The sequence below is a fragment of the Lindgomyces ingoldianus genome (assembly GCF_010093535.1).
Source record: "Lindgomyces ingoldianus strain ATCC 200398 unplaced genomic scaffold BDR25scaffold_8, whole genome shotgun sequence".
Classification (NCBI taxonomy): Eukaryota; Fungi; Ascomycota; class Dothideomycetes; order Pleosporales; family Lindgomycetaceae; genus Lindgomyces; species Lindgomyces ingoldianus.
The window spans coordinates 148,873-172,427 of NW_022985169.1; the positions used below are offsets into that span (position 1 = coordinate 148,873).

General features: G+C 48.5%; 12 protein-coding genes across 12 annotated transcripts; 7 read left to right on the forward strand and 5 right to left on the reverse strand.

Annotated features, from left to right (window-relative positions):
- Window positions 1–953: 953 nt before the first annotated feature.
- On the forward strand, window positions 954–1,827 carry BDR25DRAFT_352059 (uncharacterized protein; the record flags this gene model as incomplete). The annotated part of the gene is made up of 5 exons (XM_033694963.1): window positions 954–1,074; window positions 1,134–1,452; window positions 1,498–1,566; window positions 1,597–1,746; window positions 1,803–1,827. The coding sequence occupies 5 exons, from the start codon at window positions 954–956 to the stop codon at window positions 1,825–1,827; spliced, it is 684 nt and encodes a 227-aa protein (XP_033550405.1).
- Window positions 1,828–1,887: 60 nt separating this feature from the next.
- On the reverse strand, window positions 1,888–4,135 carry BDR25DRAFT_352060 (uncharacterized protein; the record flags this gene model as incomplete). Its single annotated transcript, XM_033694964.1, has 17 exons — window positions 1,888–1,921; window positions 1,978–2,099; window positions 2,134–2,211; window positions 2,279–2,400; window positions 2,432–2,497; window positions 2,524–2,694; window positions 2,790–2,798; window positions 2,853–2,897; window positions 2,933–3,026; window positions 3,097–3,197; window positions 3,232–3,350; window positions 3,382–3,482; window positions 3,516–3,621; window positions 3,647–3,671; window positions 3,726–3,932; window positions 3,970–4,044; window positions 4,093–4,135. The coding sequence occupies 17 exons, from the start codon at window positions 4,133–4,135 to the stop codon at window positions 1,888–1,890; spliced, it is 1,518 nt and encodes a 505-aa protein (XP_033550406.1).
- Window positions 4,136–4,778: 643 nt separating this feature from the next.
- BDR25DRAFT_281455 (Arginase/deacetylase) lies at window positions 4,779–7,412 on the forward strand. The gene is made up of 10 exons (XM_033687893.1): window positions 4,779–5,055; window positions 5,556–5,652; window positions 5,978–6,042; window positions 6,095–6,136; window positions 6,227–6,377; window positions 6,431–6,454; window positions 6,504–6,525; window positions 6,582–6,850; window positions 7,033–7,128; window positions 7,193–7,412. Exons 1-10 carry the CDS (start codon window positions 4,810–4,812, stop codon window positions 7,312–7,314), a joined length of 1,134 nt encoding a protein of 377 aa, XP_033550407.1. The 5' UTR covers window positions 4,779–4,809; the 3' UTR covers window positions 7,315–7,412.
- Window positions 7,413–7,862: 450 nt separating this feature from the next.
- On the forward strand, window positions 7,863–8,734 carry BDR25DRAFT_301805 (putative progesterone binding protein). Its single transcript, XM_033689654.1, has 4 exons — window positions 7,863–8,023; window positions 8,079–8,116; window positions 8,191–8,248; window positions 8,322–8,734. Exons 1-4 carry the CDS (start codon window positions 7,915–7,917, stop codon window positions 8,504–8,506), a joined length of 390 nt encoding a protein of 129 aa, XP_033550408.1. The 5' UTR covers window positions 7,863–7,914; the 3' UTR covers window positions 8,507–8,734.
- Window positions 8,735–9,413: 679 nt separating this feature from the next.
- Window positions 9,414–9,569, reverse strand: BDR25DRAFT_165268 (uncharacterized protein; the record flags this gene model as incomplete). The annotated part of the gene is made up of 1 exon (XM_033684086.1): window positions 9,414–9,569. A coding segment is annotated over one exon (156 nt), but the record flags the coding sequence as incomplete, so codon positions are not given.
- Window positions 9,570–9,805: 236 nt separating this feature from the next.
- On the forward strand, window positions 9,806–12,120 carry BDR25DRAFT_352065 (uncharacterized protein; the record flags this gene model as incomplete). Its single annotated transcript, XM_033694965.1, has 14 exons — window positions 9,806–9,938; window positions 9,992–10,119; window positions 10,179–10,333; window positions 10,389–10,578; window positions 10,637–10,656; window positions 10,705–10,840; window positions 10,897–10,935; window positions 10,972–11,067; window positions 11,097–11,123; window positions 11,148–11,293; window positions 11,320–11,577; window positions 11,607–11,624; window positions 11,664–11,726; window positions 11,931–12,120. The coding sequence occupies 14 exons, from the start codon at window positions 9,806–9,808 to the stop codon at window positions 12,118–12,120; spliced, it is 1,599 nt and encodes a 532-aa protein (XP_033550410.1).
- A 290-nt stretch (window positions 12,121–12,410) lies between these two features.
- BDR25DRAFT_281458 (RNA-binding domain-containing protein) lies at window positions 12,411–14,741 on the reverse strand (the record flags this gene model as incomplete). Its single annotated transcript, XM_033687894.1, has 2 exons — window positions 12,411–12,614; window positions 12,651–14,741. The coding sequence occupies 2 exons, from the start codon at window positions 14,739–14,741 to the stop codon at window positions 12,411–12,413; spliced, it is 2,295 nt and encodes a 764-aa protein (XP_033550411.1).
- Window positions 14,742–16,068: 1,327 nt separating this feature from the next.
- BDR25DRAFT_352068 (uncharacterized protein) lies at window positions 16,069–16,487 on the reverse strand (the record flags this gene model as incomplete). Its single annotated transcript, XM_033694966.1, has 2 exons — window positions 16,069–16,266; window positions 16,335–16,487. The coding sequence occupies 2 exons, from the start codon at window positions 16,485–16,487 to the stop codon at window positions 16,069–16,071; spliced, it is 351 nt and encodes a 116-aa protein (XP_033550412.1).
- A 1,020-nt stretch (window positions 16,488–17,507) lies between these two features.
- BDR25DRAFT_301806 (ribosomal protein L6) lies at window positions 17,508–18,849 on the forward strand. Its single transcript, XM_033689655.1, has 9 exons — window positions 17,508–17,551; window positions 17,691–17,764; window positions 17,826–17,833; window positions 17,882–17,929; window positions 17,982–18,065; window positions 18,142–18,182; window positions 18,237–18,257; window positions 18,360–18,525; window positions 18,578–18,849. Exons 1-9 carry the CDS (start codon window positions 17,541–17,543, stop codon window positions 18,701–18,703), a joined length of 579 nt encoding a protein of 192 aa, XP_033550413.1. The 5' UTR covers window positions 17,508–17,540; the 3' UTR covers window positions 18,704–18,849.
- A 1,092-nt stretch (window positions 18,850–19,941) lies between these two features.
- Window positions 19,942–20,663, reverse strand: BDR25DRAFT_332487 (uncharacterized protein; the record flags this gene model as incomplete). Its single annotated transcript, XM_033692754.1, has 1 exon — window positions 19,942–20,663. The coding sequence occupies exon 1, from the start codon at window positions 20,491–20,493 to the stop codon at window positions 19,942–19,944; it is 552 nt and encodes a 183-aa protein (XP_033550414.1). The 5' UTR covers window positions 20,494–20,663.
- A 649-nt stretch (window positions 20,664–21,312) lies between these two features.
- BDR25DRAFT_311806 (uncharacterized protein) lies at window positions 21,313–21,627 on the forward strand (the record flags this gene model as incomplete). Its single annotated transcript, XM_033691257.1, has 1 exon — window positions 21,313–21,627. One exon carries the CDS (start codon window positions 21,313–21,315, stop codon window positions 21,625–21,627), a length of 315 nt encoding a protein of 104 aa, XP_033550415.1.
- A 1,185-nt stretch (window positions 21,628–22,812) lies between these two features.
- On the forward strand, window positions 22,813–23,369 carry BDR25DRAFT_386375 (uncharacterized protein; the record flags this gene model as incomplete). The annotated part of the gene is made up of 1 exon (XM_033697998.1): window positions 22,813–23,369. Exon 1 carries the CDS (start codon window positions 22,875–22,877, stop codon window positions 23,367–23,369), a length of 495 nt encoding a protein of 164 aa, XP_033550416.1. The 5' UTR covers window positions 22,813–22,874.
- Between the last annotated feature and the right edge of the window lie 186 nt (window positions 23,370–23,555).

Consider the following 23,555-nt stretch of genomic DNA (forward strand, 5'->3'; position numbering starts at 1 on the left):
CACTCTCGGCAAGCGCCCCTGCTCTATGCGCAGTGCAGAGTCATCTTGTTAATGAATTCGATCACGCCCCGAACCTCTTAGCAGATGGTACTATCCTTCGTAGATAAAGGGTCGGATAGACGAACTCTCTTTAGGAAGTGCGCTAAACGGGAGGCTGGAACAGAATTCTCCTATGTTACAGCTTCCGGAATGGTCACAGGGCCGGATGGCGGAGGAGGAGCTACCATGACATATGGTGTCGGAAGTAGATACTGCAACGTATCCTTAGATTTCTGGAGGAGAGTTTGGTCTCGGTAACTAGATATGGATGGTTCGGATGGTTCGGATGGCGTAGTGACGGGGACCATTGCAGCTCGTCCTGCCAGTCTCCGCCTATTAGAGTAAGAAAAGAGCATCATAATAGCGAGGAAAACAAGAACGCTCGATACTATATATATGTATGGTTTGAATCCATAAGTTGCAAGATTTCCCGTCACTTTGGAGCTTGTATCAGCACATGCCCCAGTTGTAGGTGCTGCTATGCCATCACTTGAAACGGTGAGATATGTTAAGCACAATTTCGACTGAAAGGAAGTCATTGGAGAGTCCAAGGTCTGAGTAATGACTTGAGATGTGATGGCAACGTTGACCGTTCGGTATGAGGAGGATCCTGGTGAGACTACGGTCGGCGACTTTGATGGGCTCGTAGTTGGTGTTGAGTATGTCGAGGTCGCAGTTGACATTAAAGACGCTTGAGAAACAAGTTAGTCGCAATTAATGCCCGTTGGCGTCTTACCCCCTACCCGCTTGTTCTACGGCAGGAACGCTTTGGTAAGCTGCTCCGTGGTCCAAATAGGTCGTTGCTTGGCAAAAAGAGACGTGAGCGGAAATACATCTGTAAGGTTGGCGTATATAGTCCATGTTGCTCCGGATGAACTATCAAATCTTAAACCTCAGACCTTCAAAATGTCAGAATGGTTAAGGATGCATATTCACCATATACCAGTAATGGTAGGTCTCCGATAGAACGTATTTCGAAAGCAGCCAGTGAATATTTTGGTAGCATCTTTAACGCAACCAGCATACTGTCTCTATGTGAGAAATGGATAGCTGGTTGTACAAGTTAAACTTCTCCTTAAGAACGCATCATCAAGCTGCTACTATGGAGATCACTCGTGTGAGGTGCATAAATGTTCCACTACTGTACTCCCAACTGTACTCCCAACTAAAGAAGAGTGAATGGGCAGAATCCGGTAAAGGCGAAATTATTGAAAAGGAAGACTCAAGTGATACAGGTGCTACAGGAAGAGGCTTGGCGAAAGCTATGCTACTAGCAAGAGCAGCTACGACGAGGACGAAAATAAACATCAGTGGGGAGAGTATTGTTAACCAATGCCTAACGGGGAGGCCTGGAAGACAAGAGTACAGGGATTACGGATTGCGCAAGTCTTTTAATGAATCCCCGCTTCTTACGTGAACCCAACCAGGCCAAATTTAGCTTTCCAAAAGAAAAGTTAGACATTCAGCTACCCAATTTGCCTTGCAAAAGCAAAAGCAAGCAAATAAGGCGCGGAGTTGGAAGGTACAGTCGGTGATGCCTCTTCTTCGCGCCTGTAGACGGGACCCTAATTCTCGGAGATTTGTCGTCGATATGGGAACGCGGGCAGCTCCAAATCTTTTGGTTACTCATGGGCCATATGTCAAAGAGGCTCCAAAGATTGCGAAATGTGAATTTGTGTTCCTTGCTCCATCACGTGATTTTGGAATGTGAGGTTGACAACAATTGCGCGAATTGAAAAAAAATATTGGACTCCAAACTTCAGTATTTATTCCCATGTCACTCGCTGATGTAATAAAGTAAGTGATAATCGCGCATAACTTATTTAAATGCCGATTTCGCATAAGAAGCTACAATACGTAAGTTAATGAATGGACGGGAATCCTGGGGGAACGATCCTTCAAGGTCGGGCTTTGACTTTGCAAGGTAATATGCCTCACCTCCAGCACCTAAACTTTCTGATCAAAGCGGATAAATGGGGGTGGTGCTTCATACCAGCAAAGATATCGGACGGAGCAATATGCTCAGCCGGTGAAGCTTGCATCAGATAGCTCAGGCACATCTGAAGATGGGACAAGAAATGGAAAAGATGCCACTGCCTTATGAACAAGATTAGCAAGAGCGAAATCGCCGACAGCAGCCACAGGAATACAAAGATAGATCAAAATTTGCATCTAAAAACTAGGAATTAGAACAGCTGAATCCAAAAACAAGCGCTTGTGAAGAGCAGGGTGTGCATACCATTTTATCTCTCTTCGCAGACTCTTCAAATAGCGGGATCGGTGCTAATAACGTGGCCGAAACGTGTGCCAGAATCTGCCTCTTAAAATGAATTAGAAACCTTATCATGCCCATTTTCGGAGCTTTGTGAAAAACAAAGATCTTAACGGCAACGGATAATCATCCAACGAGAAAGCGCTATAATTGAATGAGCGAATTGGAAAACGCACACAAGCCACCCTATTCATGCGCAGCCTCTTTTTTACAATTTAGTTTCCGTTGTTTGGTTTGAACATGAACAGTTGTGAAGCGAGCTGAAGGAAAATATGGATCTCTTTCGAACGATCTCGGCGACGTAGTTTGGAATTCAGAATGGAGGGATGCTGTGATGTTGCGAAAATGGGGACATAACCACATGGAGGAGAACCCGCCACGACCTTATGATGGAAATTGCAAAGGTAGGTGTTATGCGTTTAAGAATAGGTGTGTAATTAATCGCTCTTTTACTTAGGTTCGAGAGCCTAAGGAGAACGAAAGGGCCCTCAGATGGCCGTCCACGAGCATGATCTAACATGCTTGTAAAAATAGCGCGGACTTTGACTACTGAGTCTTCCTGAGGATATTGTTAGAGCTGGTTGAGCTGGGGAACGATGCCGAAGGATTAGGATGTGTGACCGAAAGCACGATTTTGTCCGAGTTCTTTCCTGAAGATGATGTTATCTGATGAGACCAAGCAGAGCAAGCGAGTTTGAGGCCTGAAGTGAAACGCCTCAAAGCCAGTAGCAAAGAGGTACGAGAATTAGCAAGCCTAATTGGGAAGAGGTGTCGCAGTAGATAACGTGAGTGACAAATAAACCCGGCCCAGTGGGCAGAAAATCCCACGTGATGCCTCCTCTGTTTCTGCCGAAGAAATACAAATAGTCCTGTAGCCCTATGCGTGCTCGACATCGGAGGAACATGCAGGAAATAGCCACTCACAATGCCTAGTGCCTCATCGAAGGATAGAATTGTGGTGTTGTGGCTGATTCCGTTTCTGAGACACATGGGACGAAATCGGATTAGCGATTCTCCAACTAGCGAATCAGATCCGAACCTTGGACGGTCTGAACCACGAAACGCAACACCATGCCAGCCGATACCCGAAACAAGCTGGAGATAGAGTGTTAGGGTCGTTTAAAGTTCCTTGATCCCAGGAGAAAGGGAATAAAACAACGTGTCGGGTATCCTAAGAATAGAGGCACAAATTCTTGGGCCTGACGGAGTGTGAAACTCTACAGGTCGAACGAGGGACATGCCCGAGGCGTCGAATGTTGGGCGTAGAGATAGGAGCGACGGGATGGGGTGCGGAAGAGATATATTTGGCTCTGTGTCCTGGTTCCGGAAGATGACTTCACCGCGTCCAGGCTTCCTACGACTGCAGTGATTTTTGATAAATTATGGGCTCTCAGCTAGATTACCCATTCGCCACGAAGACTTCGGTCGATTCCCTTCATCTCTTGAAAATGATTCTCTCTGCCTTTTGCGTTGCCCTCTTCTTCATTGGAGCCGCAATCTCGGACGGTTGTCACCCTGGCGTCGAAACTCGAACCGGTTACAGTCCCTCGGCTCCTCACGTAGGGCGCGCGATCTACAACTGCAGATCTGAAAAGATGATTGAAGATTGTGGAATGAGACACTCAGAGTTATATGTTGCCGAAGGGTTGATGGGATACAAATGCAAAGATTAACTGAGATGATGCGAAGGTCAGGTTCCGCATGGCGGTTCTGGTGGTTCTGAAAGGACATTACTGACTCGAGGATAGGATTCTCCTGCAATCAACCAGATAAAGTTTAACTCAGTGAGAATTCGTCCTTCGTTTCTCCTGCTAAGGCATGCATGGTTGTTCCGAGGACTTCGGAATAGCGTAGAGCTTTCATGTACATAGCTTCTTATTCGTTTGTTGAGAAAAACAACAACGTGGTCAATACCAATGGTCGATTGGGTTGCCAAAAGAGAAATTTACAAATATCAATTGCCCGTGGTATACTCGTTGAGGTTTTCCAAAGCTCCTTGAGCATCAGGTGAATGAAAGTCTGTGGGTGTTGTCCGCATAAACTTCCCTTTCTAGCGCTAGTGTGACCCGCTATCATCGATGATTCTAACCAATGAATATTGTGCCTTGCAAAAAGCTGGTTACCATCAGATTTTTCAGGAGAACGGCCGTGAAAGGGTAGCAATGCTGAAACAAGAGATATAACTTAGTTACTTATGCAACTCACCAATCCTCTACAGCACACTATATTTTTTTTCTCTTATTTTTATTTTTAGTAACGTCTTCTTAAGATTAAATTATAGTTTACTTCTAGCTTTGAAGTTTGTTGTTCATCCTTTTTACCTGTGCGCGCGCCAAGGGCTTGGCAGCACAAGCGGTGCACAGAACCTCCAGCTATTGGTTGAAATTCTGGCTGTAACAAGGTTTTTGCAAGACACAATAAACATCCGATAAGTTCCTGCGAATTCTCAGAATGACCACCAACTTCTCATCATCGCCCTGCAGCCGATCTTTTCGAAGATGGCTCTCTCCTTTCTCTTACCCCTCCTAGCCTACGCCTCCTCTGCACGTGAGATCACCTTTCCATTGATATCTAGCTTCTCACAACAATTTGTTTCTGCCCAGGGTGGTGTAGACATTAGTACTGGATCCGCATTTGCAGGATTAATGACCTATGCCAACCTCCCATACGTACATTGCTTGGCTGGAGAGGGCCAAGAGGTAGAAAGCTACGATATCGCAATCATTGGAGCTCCATTTGACACTGTATGTTTGATTTCTAGTTCTTGACGTTGCAGGAAGGACGTATCCAAGAATCAGGGCAAATAGGAAACTGAGCTGCGGTGTCGGGTACCACGGCCTTTTGGTACAAGCGCGATGTGTTGCCACCAGGCGAGAGCGTGTTACTCAATGTAACGCCTGTGGCGGCCATCGGACTGAATCGGAAGATACAGAATCTGGACACAATTATGGGATTGGGAGCCCTTCAGGCCTACGCGGATGATATCGCTGGCCGAGGGCAATAATTAACAATGCGACGAAACGTCATAATCAGCCGAGCGCCTTCGAGTTGCGACCGAAGACAGGAAGTGCTGTTTTGCTTCCTGGAGATTCAAATGTCGTCGCTACAAAGTCTTCGGAATCTGTACTAGGGTACATACCTGCTGGAGGAATATTGGACACACGCAGCATCACCTTCGCTAATTTGTGCAAATAACTCGAATCTAGTTCAGCAATCGTAAGAGCTCAAGCTGACATTTCAGTAGGGTGTCACAGCCCGACCAGGAGCCCGTTTCGGCCCGAGTGGAATCCGCCGGGGATCGCGGAGGATTGCCCCTGAAGCTGCCTGGGACATTTATACTGGTAGGCACTCTTTCGGTTAAGATTATTCCTACCTTTGTGAGGTTAGATTTCGCGCGTGGCTAGACACCGTCGTGCAGGGTGGGTACATGCTGTTAAAGGACCATACAAAGCAGGAGAATTTCGCCATTCATCGAGGAAACGTTGCAAAGCTGGGGTCAGCCAAAAGTTCCTAACGTGGAGTCTTCTTAGCGGCTTCATCGGATAGTCGATGCGACGGTAATTTGCATGTTATAAGGTGACTCTCGATCGTCGAGGCTCTTCACGCCTCGTGCACTCTCATGGATGCCCAAGTTGTCAATGCTAACAGTGGATTTCCCGAATCTAGGAGAAAACGTGTTCCTCGACTGGGCGAAAGTAATTGATTGCGGGGATGCACCTTTAACATTCCTCGTCAGCCTTTCTACCTTTGGTTAACGAGTGAGGAAGCTAAACTAATAGCAAGGACAATACTGTTGCCTTGAAACAGCTTGATGCGACCCACAAGGTGAGTAGTAAATTGCTTGCGTGATTGAGGTACTGCATCCACAGTAGCGCTTGATCACTGGGTGACAATTCGCCAACGCCGATGTGGTAGATCATCTCGGGCCGTCGAGCGAATTCCAGCGAATTCCCGACACCGCGAATCATCATGTTGGGTGGAGATCATACCACAACTCTTTCTGCTTTGAGGTCTACCTACCAACATTGGGGGGAGGTTAGCGTAATACATTTCGATAGCCATCTAGGTAAGGCCACGGCTTGAATCTAAATGCATATGAGCTGACAAAATTCTGACTAGATACGTGGGATCCAATGGTGTTGGGTAAAGTCTGCCTCATAGTAATGGTATCCGAAGGCTAACATGAACCCAGGTGGTGGCATATCGCACTATGCGTGAGTTGAGTGTTAAATAATAGGCCGAAATTGGAAAGCCGCTGAGCATCATTTAGAGGGGTTAATCACGGCACATTCTTACACATCGCCCACGAGGAAGGCTTGATTCGTAATACGTCGGTACACGCTGGTATTAGAGCCCCTATGCTCCGGCCAAAAGGAGACCTAAGAAACGATTTCAGATGCGGATTTGAAATAATAAAGGCGAGAGAGATCGATCGTGTAGGTGTGAAAGGCATCATTGAGGGCCTTAAGCGGAGGGTGGGTCAGTCTAAGGTCTACATTAGCGTCGATATAGATGTCCTCGACCCAGCGTTCGCACCAGGTCAGTACTACCACTCCCTCTTCATAAGAAAATGGCAACATAATACCCCTTTTTGGGAATGGCAAGCAGCCTGTCAGTGGGGTCAGCCTGAGCTGCAGTGTAGCCGTGGCAAACTTAGTCTTAAAGCCGGCGCATGTCTTGGTAGTCCTAATGGGCAAGTGGCTAATAATCGTTCTAAACAGCGACTGGGACTGCAGAAGTTGGGGGCTGGACGACACGTGAGTTGCTGTCGGTCCTAGATGGCCTGAGCGGGATGCAAATCATCGGGGCGGATGTTGGTGCGTCCCCTCTCGACGGCTCTTACCTCCGAGCTATGGAGTTACTGACCCTCCATACTTGCAGTCGAAGTCGCTCCAATCTATGACAATCCTGGCGAGACAACCCTGCTTGCTGCAGCCGAAGTCGTTCATTCGTTAGTGGCGCTCATGGTGCAACGCCCTGTAGAGTGTACTCGTGCCGTGTAATATGCTAGCACCAGCCTGTTGTGTGGTAGGCTGTAAAATTGTACAGACCAGCGTGTTGGTAATTGGGAAATTATTCTCTAGTTGAATGTAGACTACCGGAAGGAAAATGAAAACAGACAACTGCGAGATAGACGTCAAGTAAGACAGGATGACAAAGGAATGTTCTCATGGAACATCTAAAATCAAGCTCCCAGCAGAGACAATACATGCGCCAATGGGATGGACTGGCAGAGTTTGTAGCATTACTGGCAGATGTTGCATTTTAGGCTTGCACAACAGATATTTCGGCCCTCATTACACATCGCCGCGCCGATAGAACCTTACTGGTAGAGTATCTTCCTAGCTCTGTGAACAGATTTCTGCCTAAAGGGATGTAAGATGGTGACGCAATTTCGTCGTCGAGTTAGTTGATGGAAAGAAGACGTCGGGGGTATAATGAGTGAAGACAGATCTCGGCAGGTGATAAAGGATTTTAGTGTGGCGCATCCTTGATGTGGCGGTGCCACTACAACCCCGCACCCAGCTGTCTCTAATATCAACCTCACCCGCAAGAATTGACACACATCACCCCAATCACAGTCCCTTCTCCTATTGATCACCATGTCCGACGGTACTGAACAAACAAAGAAATTTGAACCAAAACAAACGGTTCAGCTGGCTCCCCCAAAAGACGATCAGATCACACCTGAATACTTATCAAAATGCAACGGTGAGCTTTTGCCACATCATAATTGCACGATATCATTCTGACGAGTATTCCGTAGGGACCAATGAAGGATATCCCACTCTAGTCGCAATTAAGGTACCCACAAAGAGTCCTTCAAGCCGGCTGAAGCTGTTAGTGGTTGCGTGAATCAAAAATTTACAACATTTCAGGGAACTGTTTTCGACGTAACCGGCAAGGATTCATATGCCCCAGGAAAGCAGTATCACGGTTCGTTGCGGCATTCGTATGGTTCTTCGAATTCGGTCTACCCAGGAAACTAACTTTGGATGCCCTCTACTAGTTTTTGCGGGCAAGGAGCCAAATCGGGCTCTCGCCTCGTCGTCCTTAAAACTAGAGGACTGCACACCTGAGTACGAAGATCTTGCTGAAGACAAAAAGAAGGTTCTCGACGACTGGTTTACCTTCTTTAGCAAGCGATATAATATCGTTGGAAAGCTTCAATCCGATACCGGCTCAAATTTGTAGACAAGTACGCCACATCTCTTACGGGGAACCCTACAAGGATCACAATGGATTCACGGCTCAAGTAGTACATAAATTGGTTGACCAGACTCTGTGCTCCAAACCTCAACAATATTTGTGTCACAGCAACCCATTCCTATCCAGTCAACTCATTGGGAAGGGGCTTCAACAGCAACTTTCCGGTTCTATCTTCACGCTGGCCGTTCTGAAATTAATATATTTTACTATAAAAATAACTGCCTTATCGCTCCGGAAACGTCAATATCCGACCGGAGACTCCTCACTAAATAGATTTCTCGACCGCTTCCTAACACACTATTTTTTGAAACCGACGGGTGATACATCTGACGCGGCGGCCATTTTTCGGATAGCTAACCGAACCTTAAACCCACCGTGGTGGTCATGGAACACAGGTTCTTGACCATATACCCCACCAATTGGTTCCTCGCGATGCAAATCAGGTTTCCGTGATTGGCTTAGAAAGAATCATTCAGTTGGAAATTGACTTTCTACCTTATGTGACGTATGATGCTGATACAACACTAACAAAGAAAGTAGGTAACGGGTATACAGCCCGTCTAGACCGTCTAGCCCATCTCAACATCGCCACGTCGTGTTATCGTTCGGCGCCGTGGCAACATAACCTCAGGTGTGAATACATAGCTGCTGAAACCAACGAAATCAGATGGACCTGCCATTTATTTGCCTTCGTCCTCCTCTTATCAGCACTAAAACCGCCACTGAAGTCCCTGAAAACGAACAGGTCGGTTTGCTACCGGCTCAAACTATCTCGTCGTATCTTTATGGAGTACAAGGCTCTAGCGGCTTATCTTCCCTTTGCGATGCTGTAAACTGGTTGTGTGTTTTCCCTCCTGATTCCATTGGTCTGGATCATGGGGATTTGGTTCGCGCAGCAATCCTTGCACATTCTCTCACGGACCCACCACTCTCGCTTCATCGTCCAGACACCAAAGCATTGATGGAGGGGATCATTGCGGGCAAAGTGGCAATGGCTTGTGACTCTCTTTTCTTCGTGTCCGCACTGTTGAAAGTGTACTCTCTCGAAAAAGCACATGACGTGGATGAGCAGAATTCGAATTCGGAAATGGAGTTGTTAAAGTCAAAGTTGAAGCTGGCCTAATGGATTAGTTGATATTACCACAATGACAAGGCTTGATTGACGTACCTTTTCGGTAGAGGTGCTCTCTCCAACGCATAAACGGACACCGGCGGCAGATCTTTGCAGCGCTTGATGGCTAGGCTTGGTCACCGTGCTCAGGCAGATCTGTAGAAGTGCGGGGAATGGAGCAATGTGGGCTGAAATCTGGAGATGGTTCAAATCGCACAAATCCACTCGCCTTTATATCTCAAAAGTGGGTGGTTCTTGAATTCACCATCCTAGCCTGCTGTGGTCACCCAACTGAGGATATCGAAAGTGGAAAGCTGCACAGAACTTCGAGTCATTCCAGTCACACGAATCTCCTTCAGCGCGCCCGGCGGCGACCGTCACCCAGGAATTCGGACAAAGATTTCCTGGCCTAGAGATGACCTCAGCATTCAGATTCCGATCTTTCCACCTCGATCTTCGACTAGCATCTCCTAGGTCCCCAACTCTCGTCCTGTGCCTCTACAACCACGCACGATGGAACTTCCGGCCACATTATCGTTACAATAGGGAAACACAGCGACACGCATAATCTCTTCCGCAATCCCGTGTCCCTGCAAAAACAGCATACTCAGCGGGTTCGAGTTGGGTAGCCAGGAATCTCCAAGTGATGAAGAAAAAGTTATACATCAGATTTTTGAACGCCTTGCTCATGGCAAACATTTGTTCCCTGCAACCACCTGCACAAGCCCCTTGCACCCATGTGTCTCTCCCACCTAGCTTGCCTGTCGTCGTGCGTGCTCTCGCCACTTCCCGTTGCCCCGCTGCCGGCCCGAGCTGGATACTGCCAAGCGTCGAGTTTTCTCCTTCAGCTTCCCTGCAGATGTTTCCTCGCAGATTTTTCCCTTCTGATTACCCATGTCCTGCATTCCCACTGAAACCTGTTCCATGCCCCCATGAAGGGGCTTTTGTACGTTCTAGCAAATGTAGCACAGAGCTATGAATGAAAATATTGTGTGAATACGTAGCGGACCACAGAGCCCATAGCGTGGTAGTAAATTCTTTCCATCACATTTTCTCATTCCACCTCCCTTAGCGCCTCATGCAAATCCCCTATAGGCTTGGAAGCCCCACCCGATTTTCCACATGGACACTGTTCCATGTACAAATCTATTTGTGGCACACGGTTCGCGGGCCTCTTCCTGAGACATGATGAAGAGCTGAAGAACTGGGTAGCGGAGGTGCTACATTCCATTCTCTATATAATCTGCATTAATGCTAGTGTCAGTGCTACCGCACTGAAGCTTTTGTGCCGACAAGGCGAAAGGTGAAAGACCCTACGCTCTAATTATTCACTTCACAGTGGAGCCATGCATCCGCATCCGCTTCTACCCATCTCCTTTCATTCGAGGCTGGCCAGCTAGATGTCCTGCATGAGTTTTCTCCGCACATCCCCTGGGTTCAACCGCTGAATCCCGCATCACGCAGACTGATTATTGGGGAACATCTGCAGATGTACAGAAGCTCTAACGCACCTAGCGGGGCTCAGCACAAAAACACCCCTTTTGCTTGCTAAGCATTCCTGCTCCCTGCCCACCTCGCACCAACGCTTCTGGAGAACATACAGGTCAATCCTTGGGATCCTTCCAGACTCGCTACGTCCAATACCCCCAGCCCACAGACAGGTACAGCCAGTCTAGCACCGTCTCAGCTTCCAATCAATCCATGAAAAGAGACAGCAACACTACATATTCTACTACCGAGTACTCACATCAAAAGTCCCCGCGACAGCGTTCTCCCATACGTATGATATGCGACGAATGGCTACATCTTTCACAAATTTTAGCTCGAAGGAAATAGGGGGCAGATTTTTCTCTTTAGATTGCTTAGCTAGCCTTTTTCTTGTCTTTTCGAAGGCTTGCCTGCCAGAGAGTCTCATTAGGACACCTAACGAAAATCCCACAGATCTGTGACCTGATGTCGCCGGGTTCTTTTCAGCGAGCATCATGTGGCGCCGTAACCATCTATAACTTTCTCCACCCCAGCGCTCTCTAGCAGTTATGACAAGAATAACGAGTGCTGCTATCCACTTCTCATCCTATCCTGTACCATCCCACGGTGTTGCACCCTTAAAGAATAGACCCATAGTTTTAGTTGTAGAAAGCGTATATAGATATGAACCCTAGATAAAGAGGCTCAAGTAGAATCCTACAGGTATTGACCAGATTCCCTTATCTACAGCAGGGCTCAGCTACAGGATTCTTTAAGATTTGTTATAGACTTAAATTTTGTAGTAAAGCTTGCACGCTGGTAAATAGAGAGTGCAGTCAAGGCAAATATGAAGCCGCCAATTCATTCCATCGCAGCCCCACTCATTCTCTCCCCAGCGGTTGCTGCACATCACCGCACCCCTAACCCCATGCCCCCAGCCGTCGGAGCCAGCCCGCAATGCATGGCAGCGAATACGCATGTAGCACACGTGGTACACGAAAGCGAGTTACAAGGGATGTGATAAGTGTGGAGTGGAGCGAAGGAAAAGTTTCGGACGAATCATTTCACGGTGCGGCCGGAAAATTGCAGTAGAGATGTTTGGATGTGGAGACAGGGGTAATGGGGTGGGAATGGGAGTGGGGGTGAGAAAGAGAGGATATGGGGGGTCATGGATGGAACATATGTTGGTGTGGAGTGTATCTACAGTAACTTAGGTAGTTAATAATTATGATTTACGACCCACAGCTTGGTCACTCGAGTCACTGATCGACACTCCAATCTCCTTCTCAAAAAACCCAAAGAATTATTGATCTACACAGCCTTACCCGCCTTCTTCGCCCGTCTCACCATGCGTTTCTTCCGAATAATATTCGACCTCTGCGCGATCTTCCCATCCCTCGTCGGCATACTCGCATTAGCCTCCTTTCCCGCAGCCGCGCCTGTCCCCCGCGCTTTCGTACCCTTCCTCGAAACAGCAGACGCAGCAGCACTCGAGTCACGTTTTCGTTTACTTCCCTGTCTCTTCGAGTCGCTGCCTGCTGAGGCAGGTACAGATGTCGTGCCAGTACCACCATTGACGCCATCCACATTCCCCTTAGTCTTCTCTCTCGGGTGCTCTCGCGCTTTGGCCTCTTGGTCGCTGCGCCGATGAACTACGTTTGCATTCTCGATAGCGAACTCGACAATCAAACGTTTCTTCCTATCCTCCATTGCCTCTTTGGCCGCTTTCTTTGCCTTTGGCAACTCGCCCTTAACTCGGTAGTCCACAGCATGGCCGTTCAGCCAGCGCAGTCCCATCAGCGCGCTTCGGTGTGTGTAGTACTCGATGAAGCCGTATCCCCGACTTCGGCCAGCGCCGGTACCTTCAGCGACTTTACTGCCTTCGGGTGTCTCAAAGACGATTTTAGCTTGCTTGACGATGCCTTTACCGCGTTTCTTGCGCATCTTTTCGGCGACGAGCATGGCTTCTCCGCCGCGGAGACGCTCCTCCTTGGACAGCTTTTGCCGCTTGTCAGCTTTGACGTCTTCGGCGAAGCCAACAACAGCCCGGCGGGCGAGGGCCTTTAGGTCTTTGCTCGTGATACTTCGGGGAATGTTTCTGATGGATAATCGGGTTAAGCTAAGATGCAAGGAGGGATTACTCTGGATAAGCTGTTTCCGCTGCTTGGCGCTGGATTCTCTCAGTGTGATTTCCGATGGAGAGAGCTTCTGGTAGAGCGGCGAGTCTGTGGAGATGGTTCCCTCAGATAGAAGGTACAGTCGGCGTTTGTCTTTATCGCGAGTAAAGCGTGATGCAGCGCCCTCGGCAGTGAGACGTGCGGCCTCGCTTTTATCGACTGCGCGTGAGATATGTAAGATGCGACCGTCCATTGTGTACTTTCCCGTCGGGTCTGCATCTTCGTTCTCGAGGATCGAACGGGTGACAGTGAAGGTAGAGCCATCCTTTTCGGCAGTTGTCTTCTGAAGCTTCGTTCGTGGGATGCCCCTCAAGCAGCTGGTAGCGTCTTCTTCTTGCGCGAAACATACGAACCCAGTGCCCCTAGGTCGTTCGGTTTCATGGTCGAGGACTACACGAGCGTAGCGGATGCGTCCGAACTGTTCGAAGTGTTCCTTCAAGCCTTCATCGTCGGCTGAGAAGGGAAGATTTCGGATGAAGAGTGTGTTGTTAGAGTCGGACTTTGGTTTTGTCGTTTCCGGTTCGATCTCCACACCACCATCCTCGCTGTCGGAGATGTCCTCGTAGTCGGCGTTGCTATCTCCTAAGTCGGATTCTTCGTCTGCTTCGCCATCCCCATCTTCAGCGTCTGATTCCATAATGAAATCCTTCTCAGGGGTTGCCGGCCCACCTGCCTGGTCAGTTGCATTCTCTTCCTGGGCAGTACTCTGAAGATTTTGCCACGCTTCCCTCTCCACTGCCCAATCAACAGCTAGTGTCCTGCCATCCACCTCCTTGCCATTGACCCCTGTAATTGCCTTCTCAGCATTCTGCCTCCCCCTCAAAAGAACAATGCCAAAGCCGTGGAGCAGCCCATCCGGCTTCTTTGGCAAAATAGCCTGTTTGATCTTGCCATAGCTCCGGAACAACACCGCCAATTGATCTGGCGTCCTTATGCTCCACGGTAGATTGCGAACAATTAGCTTTGGAGGATGGTTCTGCTGCTCCTTCCTCTCCTTCACTCGCGCTGCCTTCGCCTCAATAGAAGCGGCAGAGGGGATGCTCTTCTTGTGGCCCGGAACCTCAGAGTCCACGTCGCGATTGCGAGGCTCTGCAATCTCTATCCTTATTTTTCGTCCTTTTAATTGCGAGCCATCTAGCTCCTCTTTCGCCCTCTGGGCATCCTCGGCGTCGGCGAAGGTAACAAATCCATAGCCTTTACATTGCTTAGTCGCTGGGTCGAGGACAGCTAGGGCATGTTTAATTGGGTACGACTCGGAGAAGTGCTCCGTGAGGTCTTCGGTAGTGACAGTCGCGGCTAGGGAGCGAACGAAGAGCGAGCGACGGTGTTGGAGGTCCTGTTTGGGAGCTGGAGGGCCTTCGGGAGTGGGTTCGACGACATCGGAGGGCTGTTCAGGCTCTCCAATCGCAGTTACGGCTTCTGAGCCATCTACAGAAAGGCGCTGGCGTTTTCTACGGGGTCCCATGGTTTATATAAAAAGTCGTTGATATTGACTGAAAATCGTCTTACAAAATTCTAGCGCTGCAAACCGAAATTTTCGAGGATCGGAAAATCTTTTATCCAGACGCATCTTGGCAACTCCTCCAAACCTTTTCCAAACTGCCCCGAGCTTCACCATCCATCACGGTGAGCGATAACCTACGTTTCTGTTAGTAATATGTATTGGATTTGATTTCTGCGGCTAAGACACCCAATCTGTCCTTCATCCTAACTAAAAGTCCTTCACAAACTCCAGCCCTAGCTTCACAACTGTCGGACAGGTTACTTAGGGAAGTTTCAGTTTGCAATCTCTTATGGTGATGCTGTTTGTCGTACTGATCTTCGAACCGCCAGCTTGACGGAAGAAGTGAAACCACCACCCGCATCGCAGAAGAAATGGTGCTTCTGGTTGGACATAGATCAGTTTGGCCGTGGTCAGCGGAAATGAACAACCCTGGCGTCTGGTATTGACGTCCCAGTATGGACGTAGTATTTATGGAGAAGTAGCTAGATGGAAAACTGTTGGTTTTATTCTCTATGAAATCTTGCGCTCACTGCAGAGAAGACGACGGGCTAGGAGCCGAATATAATCAGTGTGCTAGATTCCACTGCCTTTCTCTACTCCAAAGCACGCAGTCAAAGGGAAAGAGTATGTAAAAGACCTGCAAACTCATATTCAATTTCAGCATTGCTTCCCGCGTCCCCTTACCATCTAGAGAATCATTTTTACAGCTCATAAATTCGGTGTCTCCGAGTGAGTGACTCAGCCGCTTCACGTAGTTACATCAGCATAAGTTATTGCTCCGACCCGAGATCGATGTCAAAACTACCCCTTCAAGCTAGTTTTTGCGAAGTTGCATATACGGTCTGTCCCTGATTCCGGGTAATATTAAGTCTGTCTGCGTAAGAATAATGTCAGGGGCTGCCTTGTAGGATGGAATTACCTGCTTTGGTGAAGGTCTCCAAAGGTGTGGACCTTGAAACCGTGAAGATATAGACCGTTCAGTTATGATTCAAGCCTCGATTTACCATTCTACGTCATTATATACATTTTTCTGAAGTTCTCTTACGGTCATATAACTTCACCCTAATCACGACTCGCGCCTACTTGTTCTTCAGTAGTTATCAAATGACCCGAATCAGTAAATGCGACATCTGCCGACAGTGCAAATTTAAAGCAAGTATCATATCGCATTAGAACTCTGTAAAATCCCCATACCGCAAATAATAATAAACAAAAATTTCCCCAATTCTGACCCACAGTGTGACGAGCACCGTCTAAGATGCAGTCCATTCTTAAAAAAGAATTGGGCTTAGTATCGTAATAGGAAAGTGCCGAAATTCGTAAAGGAGAATTCGAAACTCGGAGAGGGTGCTATTGTTGTTGCTATACATGCCGACGAATAATCGCTGGGTATCTTATAGTCGCGGATTGACAGATTTGCTTGTGGCGAGGGGACCGCATGCCGATGAGGATGATTTAAGTCGATCGTTGTTTGATTCTTCACTTCCTCATGAGGTCAGACATCATCCGATTTATCATATGCTTGGATTCATGGTAAATGTTCTTCGAGTTCACCGAAGCCATTCTAAACGGAGCCGACTCCGCCTTCGACACCACAGAGTGACTATACTTCCTGCCTCCAGAGTATGCCACAGAATGCCTCGCCTTCTGTAGTGCATACAAAGCTATCATGCAGCAAGTGATCCGACTACCCCGACTCATGCGCATTGTTCGAGAAATACAGTAAGATTCCTACAACATTACTCTCACGATGTCCGCGACTGCTCTCGCGGAGAAACTCTACGAAAGTAACCTTGACACACTCATTGCAGGTGCTCTCACTGCGGATATGCAGAGTGGACACCGACCACGTCCTCCAATCTCGCAGTGTATTTTCCAGAGTCGCTGGCGTTTATATGGGTAAATTTACACGAGACATTAACGCGATACTGCTATTACCGAATCCTCACCATTGGGCTTTGCATAACGCTTCCGGAAACCTTTCCGTTCTCACCATTCCTAGATACCGTGGCACTGGCTCAGGAGGAAGTGCGAGAAGCGGGTTTGATTGTTATGCTAACGAAATACGCAGAACAACTGGTGGATACGATGCCATTGGGTTCTTTGATGATCCTTCTACCTCTGCAGCTGTCGTTGGGGGCTTGGTGGAGGCGTCAGAGGAGAGAAGAGGGAGAAAATGTGGGGAAGGAGGAGGGGGGCAGAGACGGATATGGAGATAAAGCGCGTTTTGTGAAGGAATGGGCGAGGTAGAAGTCGAATCAGATGCTAAGAGTTTGGAATGGGCTGAAGTTGTCAAAGGAGAGGTTAAAGGTGGAGACGGGCCTTTCGAGGGAGGACCGTTAATGGGGTGGATGAGGAGGAAGATTGCACCGGCATGAGGGAGAGGGAGGAAATTAAGTGTATTGGGAGTTGACATGACTGATGAGCTGGACGGTTTTGTGGAGATGTTATTGACTTAACACGAGTGCCCCAACAAAAGGTGAACTGGGATAGTTTTAAGTTTTAATACTCACGGTGCAATCAATGGTAAATGAGAATGACAACAAAATTACGCCCTCAAGCAGCCTTGTCATGCTAGAAATGTGATGCAGAAGGGGTGATGCAGGTGGAGTTGCTCAGTTGGTGTTGCGCTTCGGCCAATGCTAAAGCGGCTTAGCGCGGGTAGTCGGCTAGTGGTTTTTCCGATCCAGAGCCCACAAACGAAATCGATTTCGACATCGACCCCATCGACAACAACTCGACGCCGCAGCATCCCTCAAAATGAAGTACATGTACGTTGTTGCATACCCATTTCCCATCGGTTACAGTCCTTTTACCGCGAGAATTGGTTATTTGGGTTTGCGCACCCGGTCAACTGTCTTCTGCAAAACTTCGGATACGCTGCGGACCCAGCTGACAAGCTCGGTACAGACATTCAGAGGAACTGCTCGATATCCCCGAGGGGGTGAAGGTCTCCATTAAGACCAGGAATGTCGTTGTCGAAGGTACCGTTTCCCAATTGTTGAGACTAGCGAGCTTCATTGACTGATAGCTTTCCACCTCCAGGCCCTCGAGTAAGACCACCGCGATACCCTCCACGAACGGAATACTCACGATACTAGGGAAAACTGACAAAGTCACTCGGTCACTTGGCTGTCAGCTTCTCGCACGTACGTCTGAACAGTGAAGAAACGCTGGAAATGTGGACTAAGGATTGCGCAGCCGAAGCAGAATGTCATCAAGATCGAGCTCCACCACGGATCCCGAAAGAGCGTCGCTACCCTTCGAACCGTCCGCACCATCATCGTACGTCTTCTTCACTGCCACGTCTAGATACCGGAAGTGAAGGCTCGAGTGGAACGGTTGGGCTAACATGGCGCAGAACAACTTGATCATTGGCGTCACCAAGGGATTCAAGTACAAGTAAGCGTAGAGCGAAGCGAATTTATGCACTTGTGGGCTAACGTGTATTCATAGGATGCGATACGTCTATGCCCAGTACGCTCCTCCACTCCTGCTTCCGACCGCAGCCAATCCCAGGCTTTGCGATACGCTCGATCTAGGCAGGGCCAGGGTGAACAATACTAACCCTGAATCTAGTTTCCCCATCAACGTTAACCTCGAGAAGAACAAGGACACCGATTGCTGGGAAGTTGAGATCAGGAACTTTATCGGCGAGAAGATCGTCCGAAGGGTCAACATGCGGCCTGGTGTTGAGGTCGAGGCCTCCAAGAACGTCAAGGACGAGCTCCAGCTGAGCGGAAACGTAGGGAACATCTATTTCCCCTGTTGGAATACTACACTAACTCTCACCACAGAGCCTCGAGGACGTCTCCCAAAGTGCTGCCGATATCCAGCAAATCTGCAGAGTCCGCAATAAGGATATCCGAAAGTTCTTGGACGGTCTGTACGTGTCGGAGCGGGGCAATATTGTTGAGGATTAGGCGGTTACGGAGATGGAGATTACGGGTTTCTTTCACGGGCATATAAGCTTTTCTGCATTGTGGAATGCGACTGGGCGCCTTGGGGATAAGCTCTAAAACAGTTTCAATAAAACAATACCATGGGCTCAAGCACCTCAAAAATTCCACCCTTGGCTCAGCATGCGTGCTCCGTCTTGTTTTGCGCTGGCTGTATGTTCGCGCTCTTTGCCTCTTGCAAAAGTAATTTGAGGCCTGAGAACAATTCCTGCCGCATGGCGGATATGAGCTGATACAGATTCCTTGACTATATTATCGCATTCGTTGTCGCTACGATCTTCAGTTTGGTGGAGCCATGTACATACCATTAGCAGAGAGGAACTAAACTGATCATCGTCTGGCTGGATTTGAGGGTGTTAATACGATATATCTCGAATTAGCTTCACATTATGCCGTGTGTGACCCAATGTGCAGAATGATGAATTGTCCAACAAGGTTATGCTTGGTCGGACAACCCATAACTTTACCCCCCGACTCCAGTCGCCACATCTCCCATCTAACGGAGAATTATGCAACCGAAACACAAGCTGCAATGGCGATTAGGTCAATGCTGCAAGAGGCAGAATGGCCCCGCACGACGTTAACGCTTCTATCCCCACAAAGTCCGTACATCATCAGCACTTTTACCATCCCGCTTTCCAATCAACCCCATTAACGGCAGCAGGGTGAAACTACCGATGATCTAGTATCCTACATAAAGGTAGTGACGGCCCAAGTGGCTGCCTCCTTTTCTGTTTGTCTAATTGCTTCCCTCTTGATCCCACACTGGTTTGATTATATAGCTACGTCAGTCCCGCGTCCCTATCCCTCGTCCTTTGTCCGGTCCTAACAATCTCGCAGAGATCTTGAGAAACATCAGGCCCGTTGCTTTAATAGAAGACATGTAATGTAATGTCCGATTAAGAGTGTTTTAGCTTGACGCTAACATACTGACTTAGATTAACAACACTGCGAATGGGGTATGCCTTGGCGAAGCGACCAGGCAAGAAAATTGCGTATGGGCGTCTGGATACCGCTGCTACGGCCAATAGAGATTTCAAGGTTGGCTTTTAGCTGTCGAATGAATTGAGAATTTGAACGGGAATGCATAAGTTCACCCTTTATAAAGCACTCTAGTAAATACGTTTTGTTGATCCTTTTGCTAGTCACCTTGATATTTAATGCTGTCTCTGAATTGCAATTGGGTGATTAAGTCCGGCCTCCTACCCAACAACCTCTCTCCCGTCAAGTAAATCCAACATCGGCACCCCTACCTCCCCCTTCCAGCCCACACTCCACCTCCCCACCTCCTTCTTCCTCTCCACGTATTCTAGTGCCTTCTTTTGAATCCCCTCCCACTCCCCCAATTCAGCTACTGCTCCATGCACCCCCAGCTCCTCTAGCGCAGCTCGAACCCACGTCAAACAAGTGAACGATTGCGCTTTCGCTTGATTCGGGTCATCGATCTGGTAAACCGGCACTGCTTCAAGGATCCTTTCAAGTGCATCTGGGGACGTAACTTTAGCTACAACGATACGGACTAGTAGACGTTGTTCAAGCTGGATATCCGAGATGGCAAGACGCTCGTAGCGCCATGGCTGTGTGAGCTCGCCGGAGATATTTTGAAGCGTGTTTTTGACGTGATGTTTTGTGGCCGAATTGGCCTGCTGTTTTTTGGTGCTTTTTGGAGAAATTAAGAGCGCGTAGTGGTAAGTTCCAGGGTGCTTCGACCGCGCGTAGAGAGCGAGCTGGAGACGGGGTTTGTTGCGAGGCATGGTTTCTAATAGTTTGGAGATTAACGGGGGAGGCGCAGCTGATTATATTGAATGACGATAGTTTAAGAGAATCGGCGGCTCTGCGAGGCTTTTTCGTTTGATAGTTAGTTGTACGAAGCAGTCTAGAAGCGTGTAATGGCAGGCTCTCGCTGGCGATTAACGTGATGGAGATTATATATTTAGGATGGGGGAGGTATGGATGATGGTCTGAGTGACGATGCGGTCGTCTTTTATTTGTCCTTGCGACGCAGCCCGCGCTTTGTGGAACAAGCGAATCGCCTCGCAACCTCGCCATTTTGAAGATTAAACAAAATCCGCAAAATCGAATCGCTCCATATTAGGTAGAGTAAATATCCAACTAAAGTTTTAAATGTATATTTAAATCGAATGCTGTATATTCGGTCATTATCAAGTGACAAAAATGAAACAATAAGCCAACACACAGCGAAGAAACCCTTTCTAGAAAGACCATCTATTCCCAAATACCGACCTCAAACACGTTCTGATTGTTAATTAGATCTGTATGTGGAGAGTGGCTCTAGAGACAGGATCTAGCTAACGGCGTTAACAGAACCCTTTCAACTTCTCTTCACTAGCTACAATGGCTGCCTCTAACAAAGACTGCATCTATGTCGCTATATACGCTCGTGGCGGGCAGGACCCCAACACCTACCACTAGGCCATTATTATAGGGCCTAAGAACGAAGTCGAAGGCGGAAGGGGTTTTCGATACCACACAAGACGGAGACTCGATCCACCGAGGCCTGGGCGCCATGTATAGCATTATGAGGCACTAGATATCCCCTGGCACAAACCAGTATGCTACTAGCGCGGGTCAGGATTGGAAAGGCTGTAGATGGGGCCCAGTTGGCCGAGACGCTTGCTGAAGTACCCCTTGTACAGGATAATCCAGCGTGGACCTGCCGCATCTGGGTCAGGGATGCAATTGCGGCGTTGGAAGCTGATAGGAAGAGTTTAGGAACAAGGGTAACGGATTGGCAGAGGATTGAGCAAACCTCGAATATCTATATCGCGCAAAAGCGACAACAGAGGCGATATGATGGGTCGGGGACATGGAGGGCTAGTACCGTGCCGACATATGATCTGCTGGAGGAGAAGGAGGTTATCCCCTGAGGTGCACCGATATCCGCACAATAGACTAGACTCATTTCTGATTCTGGTTCATAGGTTGCACTGGAGAAACTTTAGTCTGAGGAGAAATGCTACTCCTAGGTCGTTCGAAAGAATTAGAGGAATATACAAAGCAAGTATGATCCATAGATTTGCCGGTCAAAATGCTCCAAAGTATTTCTGCCTGAGCTGCTCCATTTCAGCTGCTTCTGGATATTCTTCGAGAAATTTGCCTATCTCATCCTTCTAGAACCCATTGTATGGATTGACGTTATAGGCGGTCGTATTTCCCAATACTCTGGGTACCAACCAGCCGTGTCCCAGTCGATGATTCCAACAATATTATCTCCATTGACAAGGACATTCATGCTATTCAAGTCTTTCTTGCGGAATTCGCCGATCGTCTTCTCATCAAAGATGCAGTGGGTAGTACACGAGGCCAAAGCCACCTATTAGCTAGAGGGGTGTATCGGCTGGCTGTTTGGACCATATTTCATCATGTCGTAGAGACCCGCTGACATTTACTAATAGATATCAGATACGGTACTCGACGGGTGTTGCTCCCCCAGCGATTGTGTGGACGCCACTGAAGTTTTCAACAATGCCTGACTGACTAGACGCGATCCCATTATGTCAGTGCATATCTACTATTAACGATATTGCGCCTTTATTGGAGGTCCAATATGGACGCAATATTTAAAGCAGGGTCATCTTGCACAATGGCAGAGCATCCTGTTGAGAACATCTTCCGCTATCGATTCGCGAACTGAGACTTGCTCGACGAAGAATTGCTCGCCGCAGGAGCACCGGCTTCGAGCGAGGATATCCAAGGAGACGTGGAAGGGAATAAGCGTCTTACTCTCCTGGGCGATTTGGTCTAACAGGAGACTGTTCTGAAACCATAGTATAGCTCTGGTAACAGTACTCGTAAGTGCATATTCCAGAAGGTGGTTGGAGAGACTGACCTTGTCAGAGGAGGGCTTTGATGAAGTGAAAGAGTTATGCAGGAATAGGAAGCTGAGCCGGCTAGCTCAAGAAAGCGGATTGGTAAACTGTGTCGCGAAAAATCCGTGACAGAAGGGCGAAGTGCCACAGGAGACTGCTGCCTCGACAATTGAAGCACTGGTAGGAGCGGTTTATCTGGACTGCAGGAGGACATGTCAACGGTCAATAAAGTCCCTGAAGCTATCAATTTAGACCAAAGAACTTAGGTGGAAATAAGTTTCTTGCAGACCGGATCTTGAGGGAGGATGCTGGACCTAAATGTACTGGTGCAGAGTGCACCGGGGAATGGCAGCTCGATGGCGTTTGTCGACGACTACCCAGCGTGGATTGCGGGCCCCTCGGCGGAGGAGAACACGCAGACTATCCAAGACGAGATCGTACCGATGCTCGAGAGGTGGGAACGGACTAGCGGCGCCGAATTCGAGGCTGCTAAAACACCTTTCATCCACCTGGCGCGATACAAAGGAGCTGGCAGGGACAGCAGCGGGCCACTCCGGTTCAGAGGGAAAGAGGTCCCGCCAACGGACAGGGTCAAGATTCTCGGGGTCACGCTCGACAAAGAAGTGCGGTTCAAAGTGCACCTGGCGGACAAAGCCGGCAAGGCAACGAAGGCAGCGCTGGCATTGCACAGACTAAAGGGACTCCAGCCGAAGACGGTCAAGCAGCTGGGGATGAGTGCGGTGCTGCCGGTGGCGGACTATGGGTCGCCGATATGGTACCCGATTGCGACACAGGAATGAGGCGGCTTCTACAACAGGTACAGAGGATCACAGCACAGGTAGTCATCAGAGGATTCCGCACCGTCGCACTGTCGGTTGCAGAGGTCGAGGCCGGACTGCTGCCGCTAGAGCAAAGGCTTCACAAACAGGCGATCTCTTTCTGGGTGTCTATTCACAAGCTGGGTCAGTCCCACCCGCACTGGATGA

What these genes read in the sequence shown, in the direction of transcription:
- BDR25DRAFT_281455 (XM_033687893.1), top strand. Translation starts at nt 4,810, where the DNA reads ATGGCTCTCTCCTTTCTCTTACCCCTCCTAGCCTACGCCTCCTCTGCA. An exon ending in GGTGGCATATCGCACTATGC is followed by an intron (nt 6,526 to 6,581) that starts GTGAGTTGAGTG and finishes AGCATCATTTAG; the next exon opens with AGGGGTTAATCACGGCACAT. An exon ending in AATCATCGGGGCGGATGTTG is followed by an intron (nt 7,129 to 7,192) that starts GTGCGTCCCCTC and finishes CCATACTTGCAG; the next exon opens with TCGAAGTCGCTCCAATCTAT.
- BDR25DRAFT_301805 (XM_033689654.1), top strand. Translation starts at nt 7,915, where the DNA reads ATGTCCGACGGTACTGAACAAACAAAGAAATTTGAACCAAAACAAACG. An exon ending in CCACTCTAGTCGCAATTAAG is followed by an intron (nt 8,117 to 8,190) that starts GTACCCACAAAG and finishes ACAACATTTCAG; the next exon opens with GGAACTGTTTTCGACGTAAC. An exon ending in CCCAGGAAAGCAGTATCACG is followed by an intron (nt 8,249 to 8,321) that starts GTTCGTTGCGGC and finishes GCCCTCTACTAG; the next exon opens with TTTTTGCGGGCAAGGAGCCA.
- BDR25DRAFT_301806 (XM_033689655.1), top strand. An exon ending in GAACCGTCCGCACCATCATC is followed by an intron (nt 18,066 to 18,141) that starts GTACGTCTTCTT and finishes AACATGGCGCAG; the next exon opens with AACAACTTGATCATTGGCGT. An exon ending in AGCTCCAGCTGAGCGGAAAC is followed by an intron (nt 18,526 to 18,577) that starts GTAGGGAACATC and finishes CTCTCACCACAG; the next exon opens with AGCCTCGAGGACGTCTCCCA.